This window comes from Curcuma longa, chromosome 21 (genome assembly GCF_044706935.1).
Source record: "Curcuma longa cultivar G26 ecotype Majalengka, Jawa Barat chromosome 21, ITB_CL_G26_1.1, whole genome shotgun sequence".
Classification (NCBI taxonomy): domain Eukaryota; kingdom Viridiplantae; phylum Streptophyta; class Magnoliopsida; order Zingiberales; family Zingiberaceae; genus Curcuma; species Curcuma longa.
The window spans coordinates 5,668,221-5,682,392 of NC_133881.1; the positions used below are offsets into that span (position 1 = coordinate 5,668,221).

The 14,172-nt window shown below is 37.6% G+C and overlaps 1 protein-coding gene across 1 annotated transcript; it reads right to left on the reverse strand.

The window, feature by feature from the left end:
* Positions 1–5,993: 5,993 nt before the first annotated feature.
* On the reverse strand, positions 5,994–6,743 carry LOC141815094 (secreted RxLR effector protein 161-like). The gene has a single exon (XM_074703051.1). The coding sequence runs from the start codon at positions 6,741–6,743 to the stop codon at positions 5,994–5,996; it is 750 nt and encodes a 249-aa protein (XP_074559152.1).
* Positions 6,744–14,172: the final 7,429 nt, after the last annotated feature.

Genomic DNA, 14,172 nt, shown 5'->3' on the forward strand with positions numbered 1-14,172 from the left:
AGACCCTGCTCGCCGCCGCATCACTGCTCTCTTCTCGCGGACAAGTGTGCTCTACTCGATGTCGCGCCGCCTGCACTGCTCGCCGCCGCTACTCCTTCTGTACTAGGGTATGGTTTAGGGTTTAAACTGCATTTAATTTAGAATTATTTCATAGCATTTAGTTTAAACTGGTATGTTTTAGGGTTTAAACTGTATTTAGTTAGGAATTAATTCATAGTATTTAGTTTTAACTGGTATGGATTAGGTTTTAAACTGCATCCAGTTAGTGACAGTGCTATATTCCTTGTTCTGCCATCTTTGATGCCATTAGTAATTAAGATTATGGTGATGTCATCTTTGATAATTAAGAAACCTATAACAGTGCTATATTTCTTGTCTATACAGTTTGCTATAGTTAGTTTAATACAATTTATTATAGTTAGTTTAATACAGTTTGCTATGGTTAGTTTAATACAGATTCTTTAATACAGATTTTCACATCTTATTAAATTGACATTCCCCAATAATGGAAGAAATTAACAATGATGATCAGCTATATATTCCCCAAGTTATAGATGATCGAAAACCAAAAATTGAGATGAAATTCACATCAATAGAGGATGCATTTTTGTGCTATAACCAATATGCACGAGAAGCCGGATTTAGTGCAAGGATAAGCCATAGCAAGAAAAATAAGATAACAAATGAAGTTGTTTGGAAAACATTTGTATGTTTTAAAGAAGGGCAAACTGATGATCAACGAAGAAAACAGACAAAAGGTGATCAACAGAGAAGGGAAAGAGTACGTGGTGAAGTTAGAACTGGATGTAAATCAAAGATTTCAATTGTAAAGAATCAAACTGGATCTAATTGGATTGTCACAAATTTCGTGGAAAGTCATAATCATCCACTGTTAGGATCGGTTGGTTCGCTAGAGGGGGGTGAATAGCATTTTTCGAATCTTCTTCGATTGTTTCTCTGCAAGAGTGTTAGCGGAAGCAAAATATAATAGAGAAAATAATAGATCAACGCTAACCCGGTTCGTTTACTTGGTATCCACCTCCGCAGAGGTGACTAATCCAAGGATCCACACGCACGCACACACCCGCTGCACTATGAATCGTCTCCTTCTCGAAAACCTCGAAGGCGGAGAAACCTTTACAACCTTTTCGTTCTCCTCAAAATGATATGAAATAATGTTTAGGAGGAGAGGAAGAAAGCAAAGAATCAGAGAACAACAAGTTCTCAAAAGAAGCACAAAGAATAAAAGAATGGCAGAATTCTTGAGTTGATCTCGAGCAGGCTTCTTTTATAATTCTTCGACATCAGTCGACTGCTGGCAGGGCCAGTCGACTGATGGCTTCAATCGGCAACAAAATCTTGCATTAAAGCGCATTAAATGCTTGCCATCTTTCTCCAACGTTCAAATATCAGTCGACTGATCCAAGACCAGTCGACTGGCATCAGTCGACTACTGGCAGGGCCAGTCGACTGCCCAGTCGACTCCTGTCTTCCTCTGGCTCGACTGATTTTTCTGTGTGCGTCTGATTTATGAGCAGTCGACTGCTGGCAGGGCCAGTCGACTGGTGAAGCTGAAAAATCCCATTTCAGCTTCTCTTGACCTAGACCTCGGCCTTCAAACACCTCCCATAGCCTCGTGCCTTCCCTGGATGCTCCATCATCCTCGCACTAGCTTGAGATGCTTCCATCAGCTTCGTCATGTCAAGTCCTTGCCAAGACCAACCTTGGACTTTTCCTTGCCAAGACTACCCACTTGGACTTTTCCTTGCCAAGCTTGCCAAGACTACCCACTTGGACTTTTCCTTTGCCAAGACTTCCCACTTGGACTTTTCCTTTGCCAAGACTTCCCACTTGGACTTTTCCTTTGCCAAGACTTCCAACTTTGGACTTTTCTTTTGCCAAGACTTCCCACTTGGACTTTCCTTTGCCAAGACTTCCCACTTGGACTTTTCCTTTGCCAAGACTTCCCACTTGGACTTTTCTTTTGCCAAGAAGACTTTTCTTGCCAACCTGGACTTTCCTGCAAACTTGCATCACACATGTTAGATCACAAGTATTGCCTAACTTTAAACATGGTTTAGCCAAACATTGAAACTCAATGCACTTGGGGCAAAGATTGCACCAACAATCTCCCCCTTTTTGATGTTTGGCAAAACCTTGTTTAAGTTAGGTCTTTAAACCATATAAAGCATAGCATGTGATTAATATTTGATAAATAAAGCATGAATCACATGATATCAGAGCATCAAGAGCATCATAAAATATGATAAGCATGAATAGCATGATAAAGCATGATTAAGCATGATTAAACATGAATAACATGAATAGGCATGAAAAACATTTGTTTCTCTCTTAAACCTTCATAGTTCTCCCTAACAGTTCCTTCATAGTTCTCCCTAACTTAAACCTTCATAGTTCTCCCCCTTTTTGTCAAAGATCAAAAAGTTATTCCATAGGCTAAGTAGGGTTAAAATCTCCTTAAAATTGTTTATCCCCCTTTAGTATTGCACCAACAATCGTTTCGGAGGGAAAAGAATACCTTAAACTCTCAAAATATGCTGAAAACAGAAATATCAGTCGACTCATAATGTATCAGTCGACTCAGCAGTCGACTGCAATCTGAACCAGTCGACTGATATGCTGAATTTCAGTTATCAGAGACGAGATTGAAAAATGCATAAGTAATTGTACGAGTTTCAAAAATTCATGAAATTTCACACGTACATTACTTATGTCTAACACTATTTGAGAAAAATAATTTGAAAAATTTTGGATCTCAAATATGGTAGTTTGATACAAATTCCAAAAATGGTTGGATAAGGTTAATAAAAGTCCAACTTAGTATCACCATTTCTAATGGATTTGAATTTTCTGATTTGGAGACTATCTTTAATTTCCTGAGGGATTTTAAAATGTGTTTGATTTGTTGGTTTAGGATTTAACCACAAGGCTCCCCCTAAACATCATATGATCCTTTCAAACACCATTTAAATCAAATGCTCCCCCTTAATCATAACTCCATGAATTTAAAAACAATTAAGCTCCCCCTTAAGGTTAGAAATCACAACTCCTTAGAATTTAATCAATCAAACTCCCCCTTAAAGTTGTGAAATTCAATTTCTTCTTAATAGGTCAAACTCTAGCTCCCCCTTAAGGTTTGAAATCTCATTTTCAATAATTCAAAATCTAGCTCCCCTTAAGGTTTGAAATTATGAATTCCTTCTAAATATTTCAAATTTAGCTCCCCCTAAGGTTTGAGTTAATGAATTCCTTTAGATATTTCAAATTAACTCCCCCTTAAGGTTTTAAAATATGCATTATTATTTAAAATCATCAATCAAAATCAATAACATCATAAATATCATTTCTAAGCACATAGATAAATTCATCATATGAGATATCAAAATTTAAAAACACAATAATCATCACAATTAATTCAAAAAATTTAGCATTCAAACAAGTCAAAAATTAACAAGCAAGTCATAAAAATATCAAACATCCAAGTTCAAACAAACATCCAAGTTCAAACATCCAAAGCATAAGTCATAAGTCAAAACCTCCTAGCAAGATTACACAACCCAGATTTTCACCACATGTCATTCGTCACTTGAAGAAGAAGACCACTCAGGAGTATGGAAGCACTTATGTAGCAAATTGATCATTTTCAGAATTTCTTGTTGTTGTTCATACACTTCGTTCTGTTTCTTTGCTACACTTTTAACTTCTTGGTGTAAGCACGAATTTCTGCTAGAGCCACCTTTCCCCGATCATCTACATCATGAAGTGTATCTTCTAACCGGGCAAGTCGCTCTTCATCACCTATGTTCTTGTGGTCATTTTCATTCTTCGCATCATCAGATTCAGAGGAGATTACCTCTTGAGTATTCTTCTTCATCCATCTCAAACCACCATCTGAGTAGATGATTCTTGCAAACTTTAGATGACGTGGACCTAACTGATCATAATCCTTTGAAAGGTATCTGATGGCCCCAACTGTAGTGTCAATTCCCTGGGATGCTAGGAATGATGTGATGATATGGCCAAATGGCATGAAGATCTTGCCATTGATGGGTTCAGAATGATATAGAATGGAATGATATATGTGAAGAGCAATGTCAATGTCAAGTGGAACTTCTAGAGCGAACATCATGATCAAATGAGGAATGCGTATTATCGATCGACCTCTAGACACAATAGGAAGGATGCAGTCAAGAACGATTCGATACCAGACATACTGATCTGCAGACAATTTTGTGACATCAAATCTAGTCCTAGATGCTTTCCTTGGTTCATTAAAATAGTAATCATGTATAGTGTCGATAGTCTCATGTGAGAATGAACCATAGATTTCTCCATCGACTTTAGGAAAGCATACGAAAGGATTCGAAGATGGACGAAGACCAAGGAAAGTTCTGATTAAATCTGGAGTGAAGTCAACATGCCTACCGGCGACAGTGGATATAAAGCGACTTTCAGTTATGTCGGTAGGTCTAAGATTGACATAAAATTCTTTGCACAAGTCTAAATTTATGCTACTTGTGCAATTTACAAGGGTTTCAAGCTGATAGTGCACAATACGGTCATAGATGTGAGGGACTGCAAACTGGAAGAATTGACGATTTATGTATCGACAATCTATAAAATGGAATTCAGAGGTTTCAAAGATGTGTTGTCGTATTTTTGAAGGAAATCTGGGTAAAGGAGTGCGAAGGAAGTATTCAGGATCAGGATATTGCGGTAGGTCCTTATTTTTGCTAAGAACTATCCTCCTATGGGGTTTAAAAGCCATACGCTTTTGTCTAAGGATGAAAATATGTAATGAAAGATGAGAATGCATGAGAAAACAAAAGAAAGTTAGTTTTCAACAAAGATTTAGAGTAATAGAATCAAGACAAAGTTGATTTTGAAGGTATACCTCTTTGAAACCGGTTGATTCTCCATTAGAATTGAGAAAAGTAGTTGATTTGGATTAAAAGAAGGACTCCTTTGACTCTAGAAGACCTTGGGAACTTAGAGGAAGAAGAAATTCGGCAGAAAACGGCGTGGACTTAGGGTTGAAAGCAAATTCAGAGGCTAGCCGTGGTTGCTATTTATAAAAGTATTCGCCTGTCAGTCGACTGATTATTGGTGAGTCGACTGGTATCAGTCGACTGGTGTAAAAACAGTCGACTGCCCTCTTATTTCGAACATCACAGAAAGATTGGTCGAGTGCTGTGAACGTTCAGTCGACTCCTATCAGTCGACTGGTGATCTATCAGTCGACTGCCGTCGAATTTCAAAACTTACAGAAAGATTGGTCGAGTGAATACTGAAGGTGAGTCGACTGGCATCAGTCGACTGCTCATGTAGCAGTCGACTGCCCTTAAATTTTGAAACTCACAGAAAGATTGGTCGAGTCATTTTGGTCCTGAGTCGACTGATCAGTCGACTGATGGAATTATCAGTCGACTGATATTCTGAATATGTTCTTTTCAGCATTATCAGTCGAATTTCAGTAATGCCATAGAAATTCCACAAAATTCAGAAAAATCTGAAATTTTGCGAGCACATTTGTTTCAATGATATCTATCAGGGAAAAATTATATTTCATGAAAATTCATCATATTTTTATGAATTGGCACAAACTTCAAGAATGTGCTTAAATGTGCATTGCAAAGTATCACTATGATGCATTGTTGTGATTCCTATAGGTTTGTGACTGTCTAGCATTGTGATTGCATTTGTTATTTGATTTCCAAACATTTTAAATATCCAATTATGACTAATGAGCAAGATATCCATGAGTTGAATATTTGCTATCCTCATAATTGGTCTATTATTGATATTTTGATACTTTCCATGCTATAACAATGTGCCATAAGCACAAGTAGAGCATGAGTATCATCCTAGCATCTCACATAATGATCAAGCAAGCTCAAGCACAATCAAAGTCATCCTAATTGTCTTGTGAGATGTTATTGTTAATGTAATGGCTCATGCATTGCTAAAATCAATCATTCTACAAAACACATTCCTAAACCCCTTCTTATATTTGTGAATTCATTTTCGGGTAAAGGTTTAGTGAATATATCGGCGAGGTTTGATTTGGATTCTATGTAGTTTAATTCTATATCACCTCTTGCTACATGATCCCTTATGAAATGATGTTTAATTTCTATGTGTTTGGTCCTAGAATGGTGAACCGGATTCTTAGTTAAGTTGATTGTACTCATGTTATCACATAGGACTTTTACATTGGTATAATTTAATTCATAGTCCTTAAGTGTGTGCATCATCCATAATAGTTGAGCCACACATCCCCCTAGGGCTACATACTCAGCTTCAGTAGTAGATAAAGCTACACATGGTTGCTTTCTACTACTCCAACTAACTAGGGAGGATCCAAGAAATTGGCATCCACCACTAGTACTTTTTCTATCTAGTTTGCATCCTGCATAATCTGAGTCAGTGTACCCTATCAAATCAAAATTTTGGTTCCTTGGGTACCAAAGACCAACATTCAAAGTTCCTTTGATATACCTCAAAATTCTTTTCACAATTGCAAGATGCGACTCCTTAGCACATGATTGGTATCTAGCACACATTCCAACCGCAAACAAAATATCGGGTCTACTAGCGGTTAAATAAAGAAGACTACCAATCATACTCCTATAGGTCTTAGAGTCTACATTCTTCCCTTCTTCATCCTTATCTAATTTTGCATTAGTTCCTATAGGTGTTGATATATTTTTGGCATTTTCCATTCCAAATTTCTTAATCATTTCCTTAGCATATTTTGTTTGATAGACATGTGTTCCTTCATTTGTTTGTTTAACTTGTAAACCTAGAAAGAATGTGAGCTCTCCAACTAAGCTCATCTCAAATTCATTCTCCATATGCTTGATAAATTCATTTAAAAACTCATCATTTGTTGACCCAAAAATGATATCATCCACATAGACTTGGGCAACAAAAATCTCATTCTCCTTTGACTTTATAAACAAAGTTGGATCTATAGTTCCTCTTCTAAAGCCTTTAGAAATTAGAAAGGTAGACAACCTCTCATACCAAGCTCTTGGAGCTTGCTTTAATCCATATAAGGCTTTTCTAAGTTTATAGACATGGTTAGGGTAGTCACTACTCTCAAAACCAGGAGGTTGCTCTACATAGACTTCCTCCTTTATGTACCCATTTAGGAAAGCCGATTTTACATCCATTTGATGTAAGTTTAAATCCCATATATGCGGCATATCCTAAAAGTATTCTTATTGATTCTAATCTAGCCACGGGTGCATAGGTTTCATCATAGTCTAATCCTTCCACTTGGTTGAAACCTCTAGCTACTAATCTAGCTTTGTTTCTTGTCACATTGCCTTGTTCATCTAATTTGTTCCTAAATACCCATTTTGTGGTAACAATTGTTTTATCATTGGGTCTTGGAACTAGATCTCATACATTACTTCTTTCAAATTGATTTAGTTCTTCTTGCATGGCTAGGATCCAATCGGTATCACCTAAGGCTTCATCAATTGATTTAGGTTCAAATTGTGATATTAAAGCAATTTGATTTGATTCATTTCTAAAGTGTGATCTTGTCCTAACACCTTGTTCAATATCTCCCACCACTTGGTCAATGGGATGATCTTGATGATGCCTAAGGTTTCTAGGCCTAGTGAGCTCATCACACTTGTTATTATTGCATTGTAATTCATCATCTGAATCTCCTCTACCTCCCCCTAGATCATTGCTCTCAAGCTGTAGATTTTCAATTTCTTTTGTTATTTCTTTTGTTTTAGCATTTATATCCTCATCAATTTGGGATTTCCTAGGGTAGGTATTATTTGTTTCATCAAATTCAACATTAGAGGATTCTTCTATAATTTGAGTTCTTTTATTGTAAATTCTATAGCCTCTACTAGTCGATGAGTATCCTACAAGGATTCCTTCATCCGAATTTTCTCAACTCATCCTTAGTGTTTAGGATGTAATCTTTTGTTATTTCTTTTGTTTTAGCATTTATATCCTCATCAATTTGGGATTTCCTAGGGTAGGTATTATTTGTTTCATCAAATTCAACATTAGAGGATTCTTCTATAATTTGAGTTCTTTTATTGTAAATTCTATAGCCTCTACTAGTCGATGAGTATCCTACAAGGATTCCTTCATCCGCCTTAGCTTCGAATTTTCTCAACTCATCCTTAGTGTTTAGGATGTAAGCCTTACACCCAAACACCCTAAAATAGTTGACTTTTGGTATCTTGCCACTCCATAATTCAAAAGATGTTTTACCCAAAAATCTGTGAATTAATACCCGGTTTTGAATATAGCAAGCGGTATTAACCGCTTCTGCCCATAGGTATGTGGGTAAGGAGTAGGCATTAAGCATGGTCCTAGCAGCTTCTTGTAAAGCTCTATTCTTCCTCTCAACAACTCCATTTTGTTGAGGGGTCCTAGCACATGAAAATTCATGCTTATATCCATTTTCTAAACAAAATTTAGAGAAGTTTGAATTTTCAAACTCTCCACCATGATCACTCCTAATTCGGTTAATTCTAAGTTTTCTTTCATTTTCCACCCTCTTACTAAATCCAATAAATATTTCTAAGGTATCATCCTTATGTTTCATGAAGAAAACCCATGTAAATCTAGAAAAATCATCTACAATCACCAAACAATATTTGCTACCATTTAAAGATGGAGTGCTATGGCAATCAAACAAATCTAAGTGCAATAACTCTAAAGGTAAAGAAGTACTAGTTAGAGTTTTACCTTTGTGTGATGTTTTTGATTGCTTACCCTCTTGGCATGCATCACACAACTTGTCCTTGACATATTTGAGTTTGGGCAGTCCCTTCACCAATTCTTTGTTTGCCACCTTTGCTATTGTCTTCATGTTGACATGCCCAAGCCTTCTGTGCCATAACCATCCTGCTTCTTCTTGTGAAATAAAACACTCAACAGAAGGTTAGTAGCAAATGCCAAATTCACATAATATAAATTTTGTTTCCTATGTCCTTCTAGTATGATGTCGTTCATTCCAATTTTCCTAACCAAACATTTGTTTGCATGGAAATCAACTTGATAGCCTGAGTCACATAATTGGCTCACACTAAGCAAGTTAAAACCCATGCCCTTAACTAATAGGACTCTATGAATGGTTATAGTGGGTGAGACTGCAATGGTTCCTTTTCCTATGATTTTCAATGTTTCATTATTACCAAAGGACACATTTCCCTTCTTCATGTATTTGATTTTAGTAAATTTACCTACATCCCCGGTCATGTGGCTTGAACACCCGCTATCCAAAATCCACATGCCTTCATCCTTCTTTTCTTTTACCTACATGATACGAAAAACATCCTTTTTAGGTATCCAGAAGCTAGATTCACTAACATTTGCAAGATATTTCTTAGGTACCCATGCTAGTGTTCCCTTAGTGTTTTGTTTGCTAGATTGTGTTTGTCTTCCTACAAGGGAAATATAGGACACTTCCTTAGGTCTATAACCTAAACCAGCTTTGTTGTAAACTGCTCTTTGACTGTTTAATATTAAATCAAGTTTCTGTGATCCTAAGGTGAACTTTTCTAAACATGTCTTCAATTTTGCATTTTCCTCCTTTAATTTTCATTTTCCTCATTTATTTCAAAGGTCACTATGGTCACATGCAATGGTTCTAGCCTTCCTAAGTTCTTCCTTTAAGGCCTTGACTCTAGATTTTGATTTATCTAAAGAATGCTTGAGATAGTTAATAGTACGAAAAAGTAATTTCTGTTTACGACTATCCAATACCTCATCCTCGCTAGAGGAGGATTCTTCTTCACTTGAAGATGATGCTTCATTGCTTGAGGTTTCTGATTCATCTCTACGTGCCATGAGCGCCATGTGTCGTGTGATGTGGCAGGCTTCTTCATCATCTGATGACTCACTGCTTGAGTCATCCCATTTAGCTTGTGCCACCATCACCTCTTTCTTGCTTTTGTCCTTTTTCTTCTTCTCTTTTGATTCATCGTTCTTCTTTAGGTTTGGACAGTTTGGCCTTATATGTCCTTTCCTGTTGCACTCATAGCAAGTGACATCAGTACTAAAACTTGAACTTTGATTATTACCTTGAGATGGCGTAAACGTCTTTTTGAAGTTCCTCTTTGTGAATCTTTTGGATCTCCCCATCATTTTCTTCACATAGTGAGCCATCTCTTTTGATGTCATTTCTTCATCGCTATCTGAAGAGTCTTGCTCAGACTCTGATGACTCCTCTTTTTCCTTCTTCTTCTTTTTCTTTTCCTTATCTGCAATCAAAGCTACACCTTTCTCTTGTGTGCCCACATTAGCTTGTTCATGCAGTTGTAATTCACAAAATAATTCATCTAATTTAACAATAGATAGATCCCTTGATACTTTATACGCATCTACCATCGATGCCCATAAAGTAGTTCTCGGGAAGGCTTGTAGAACGTACCTCACAAGATCGCGATTCTCGATCTTTTCGCCGATGACATGGAGGCCATTGACTATTTCTTTAAATCTTCCATGCATCTGGCTCACAGTTTCAGTAGATCTCATCGAGAAGGACTGTAGTTGGCTTACCAAGAGATCCTTCTTGGCTCTTCTAGATTCGCTTGATCCTTCGTTCAGTTCGATGAGTTTTTCCCAGAGTTCTTTTGCCGAATTGAAAGGTCCGACCTTGCTTAGTTGTTCCTTTGATAATCCACATTGTAAGGTCGTTGTTGCTTTAGCATTGGCCTGTGCCTTCTTGCACACATCTTTTGACCAGTCTCTTGTAGGGAGAGATTTTCCCTCTGCGTCTTTGGGTGTCTCGAACCCATCTACAATGCTAAACCAGTTGTCAATATCATTCATAAGATAATACTCCATCCTACCTTTCCAATAGGCGAAGTCGTTTCCGTCGAAGTACGGTGGTCGTGCGGTGCTATAACCCTCTTGGAACGCCATATGTTGCTCCGGTTGATTGTTAGATCCTCCGAAACGTACCGGGCTCTGATACCACTTGTTAGGATCGGTTGGTTCGCTAGAGGGGGGTGAATAGCATTTTTCGAATCTTCTTCGATTGTTTCTCTGCAAGAGTGTTAGCGGAAGCAAAATATAATAGAGAAAACAATAGATCAACGCTAACCCGGTTCGTTTACTTGGTATCCACCTCCGCAGAGGTGACTAATCCAAGGATCCACACGCACGCACACACCCGCTGCACTATGAATCGTCTCCTTCTCGAAAACCTCGAAGGCGGAGAAACCTTTACAACCTTTTCGTTCTCCTCAAAATGATATGAAATAATGTTTAGGAGGAGAGGAAGAAAGCAAAGAATCAGAGAACAACAAGTTCTCAAAAGAAGCACAAAGAATAAAAGAATGGCAGAATTCTTGAGTTGATCTCGAGCAGGCTTCTTTTATAATTCTTCGACATCAGTCGACTGCTGGCAGGGCCAGTCGACTGATGGCTTCAATCGGCAACAAAATCTTGCATTAAAGCGCATTAAATGCTTGCCATCTTTCTCCAACGTTCAAATATCAGTCGACTGATCCAAGACCAGTCGACTGGCATCAGTCGACTGCAATAGGGCCAGTCGACTGCCCAGTCGACTCCTGTCTTCCTCTGGCTCGACTGATTTTTCTGTGTGCGTCTGATTTATGAGCAGTCGACTGCTGGCAGGGCCAGTCGACTGGTGAAGCTGAAAAATCCCATTTCAGCTTCTCTTGACCTAGACCTCGGCCTTCAAACACCTCCCATAGCCTCGTGCCTTCCCTGGATGCTCCATCATCCTCGCACTAGCTTGAGATGCTTCCATCAGCTTCGTCATGTCAAGTCCTTGCCAAGACCAACCTTGGACTTTTCCTTGCCAAGACTACCCACTTGGACTTTTCCTTGCCAAGACTACCCACTTGGACTTTTCCTTTGCCAAGACTTCCCACTTGGACTTTTCCTTTGCCAAGACTTCCCACTTGGACTTTTCCTTTTGCCAAGACTTCCCACTTGGACTTTTCCTTTGCCAAGACCAAGACTTTGGACTTCCCACTTTTCCTTTGCCAAGACTTGGACTTGGACTTTCCTTTGCCAAGACTTCCCACTTGGACTTTTCTTTTGCCAAGACCACGCTTGGACTTTTCTTTTGCCAAGTCTTCAACCTGGACTTTCCTGCAAACTTGCATCACACATGTTAGATCACAAGTATTGCCTAACTTTAAACATGGTTTAGCCAAACATTGAAACTCAATGCACTTGGGGCAAAGATTGCACCAACATGTAGTTGTAAGAAATTTGAGTTTGATGGCATTCCATGCAGGTATATGTTAGCTTTTTCCATATAAACCAAGTGTTTCATTTGCCTGATAAGTATATACTTAAACGCTGAACACAACATGCAAAGGTTGGAGCAATATATGATTTGGGAGAGCAAAATTTTATCGATAATCCAGAAAGATTTTTGATGTCAAGGTACTCGAAGTTGTCATATAAAGTGTCGATATTAATTGATGATGCATCTTTGACTGATGAGGGAACAAATTTCTTAGATGAACAATTCGATTGTATTTATAAAAAAATTCAAGAGATGAATAATGGTAAAAAATGTGACAATGGAAGTCAAAGGAATAAATCCATGGATGGGACTCTTGTTGTTAATGATCCTTCTTTAGTAAGAACAAAAGGATGTGGGAAGAGATTGAAATCATCAAAGGAAAAGGCAGTTGCAAAGTCCCGGCTATGTCATGGATGTGGGAATCGAGGTGTGTCACATGACAAGCGTAACTGTCCACTTTTATAACAAGGGTATGTGTCGATTACTTATGTATTTATATAATTTTATTTGTAAATCAATTTATTTTATTAAATGTTGTAAATATGATAATGTGTTTCCGATTGCCAGATCAAGTATCGATGATCATAATATCAACGATGACGACACATATGAACCCTTGGCATCTATGGCTAGTACTGTTTTGGTTTCATTTTAAAAAAATATAGTGGTTGATTAATTGAGAAATTAAAGTTAATAATTGTCTTTATTGTTGTAGGTTCTAACAATATGCTTTAAAATTCAATGTGGGAAGTATTTGAAGGATTCTTGTTATCATCAAAGAGTACTTCAATTTCATTTTTGTTGTTGATGCAAGTGAGAATCATGTTCACAATAATTTAATTAAGAATCACAAAGCATCAGCCCCAAATAGGTTGATTGATGAACTTGTTGATTTTGTGATTTTCAGATTCTTCTAATGAAAAGAGGTGGGCAGCTTATATACAGTGGACCTTTGGGCAATTTATGAGAAGAGGAGGGCAGCTTATATACAGTGGACCTTTGGGCAATTTTGGTGCTCTAAGGTGCTCATCCAGTGACAAGGTGCTCATCCAAAATGGGATCCCTATACTGTCTGTTGATCAGCTTGAATAAATAAGTTTTCTAGCCCCATTTTAATGTTTTAATAATCAATTGTAACCATTGGATGTTTTTTTACTAGATAAAGATGTACTTGTTGAATACACATGCCAAAACACATTCAGGCTATACTGTTGATATCGTGCAGATATTTAAGGTATACTGTTGTTTTATGTTTTATCTCACATTTAAGGTATACTGAATAGGTCATGGAGCTTGCAGATGTTTGATATTCCTTGTAATTTACCTAAAGATTGACGTTATGCTATTCCTTGCAGATGTTTGCTGAAGAGGTCATTGAGCTTGTAGAGTTGACATCAATAAGAGATGCACTAGAGTTGACATCAATAAGAGATGCACTTGTTGGTTTGCTATTCCTTGCAGATGTGGCATTCCATTTTGTTGTCTTACTATTCTAAATAGCGATTATGGAAGTGCCAATAAACATGGTGTTGAAGCTTGTATTTTTTTATTTTGTATTTTTTTTCATTCCATTTTGTTGAGGTTGAAGTAAAATTTAGTTGAATTATTCTTTTATAATGTCTGCTTACTGTTCTTGGTCGTTTTCTCTTGATATCACTTCTGTTGTTGAGTCATGCTATGGGGGAAATCTAGTCACTATATATATCTCGTGAAGCACTAATTAGAAGCCATAGTGCCGAACTGATTAGAAGCTCTATGCTGGTAAAACAGAGAGTTGCTGGAGGTGTTGCAGCAAACAGTCTTGTGATCCTTACTGATGCTGCTCATCTCCTTTCTGATGTTGCTGCTTTTGCATCTCCCTGTTCTCACTCTGGGCATCA

Coding starts and splice junctions, on each gene's coding strand:
- LOC141815094 (XM_074703051.1), bottom strand. CDS start 6,743: ATGGAAAATGCCAAAAATATATCAACACCTATAGGAACTAATGCAAAA.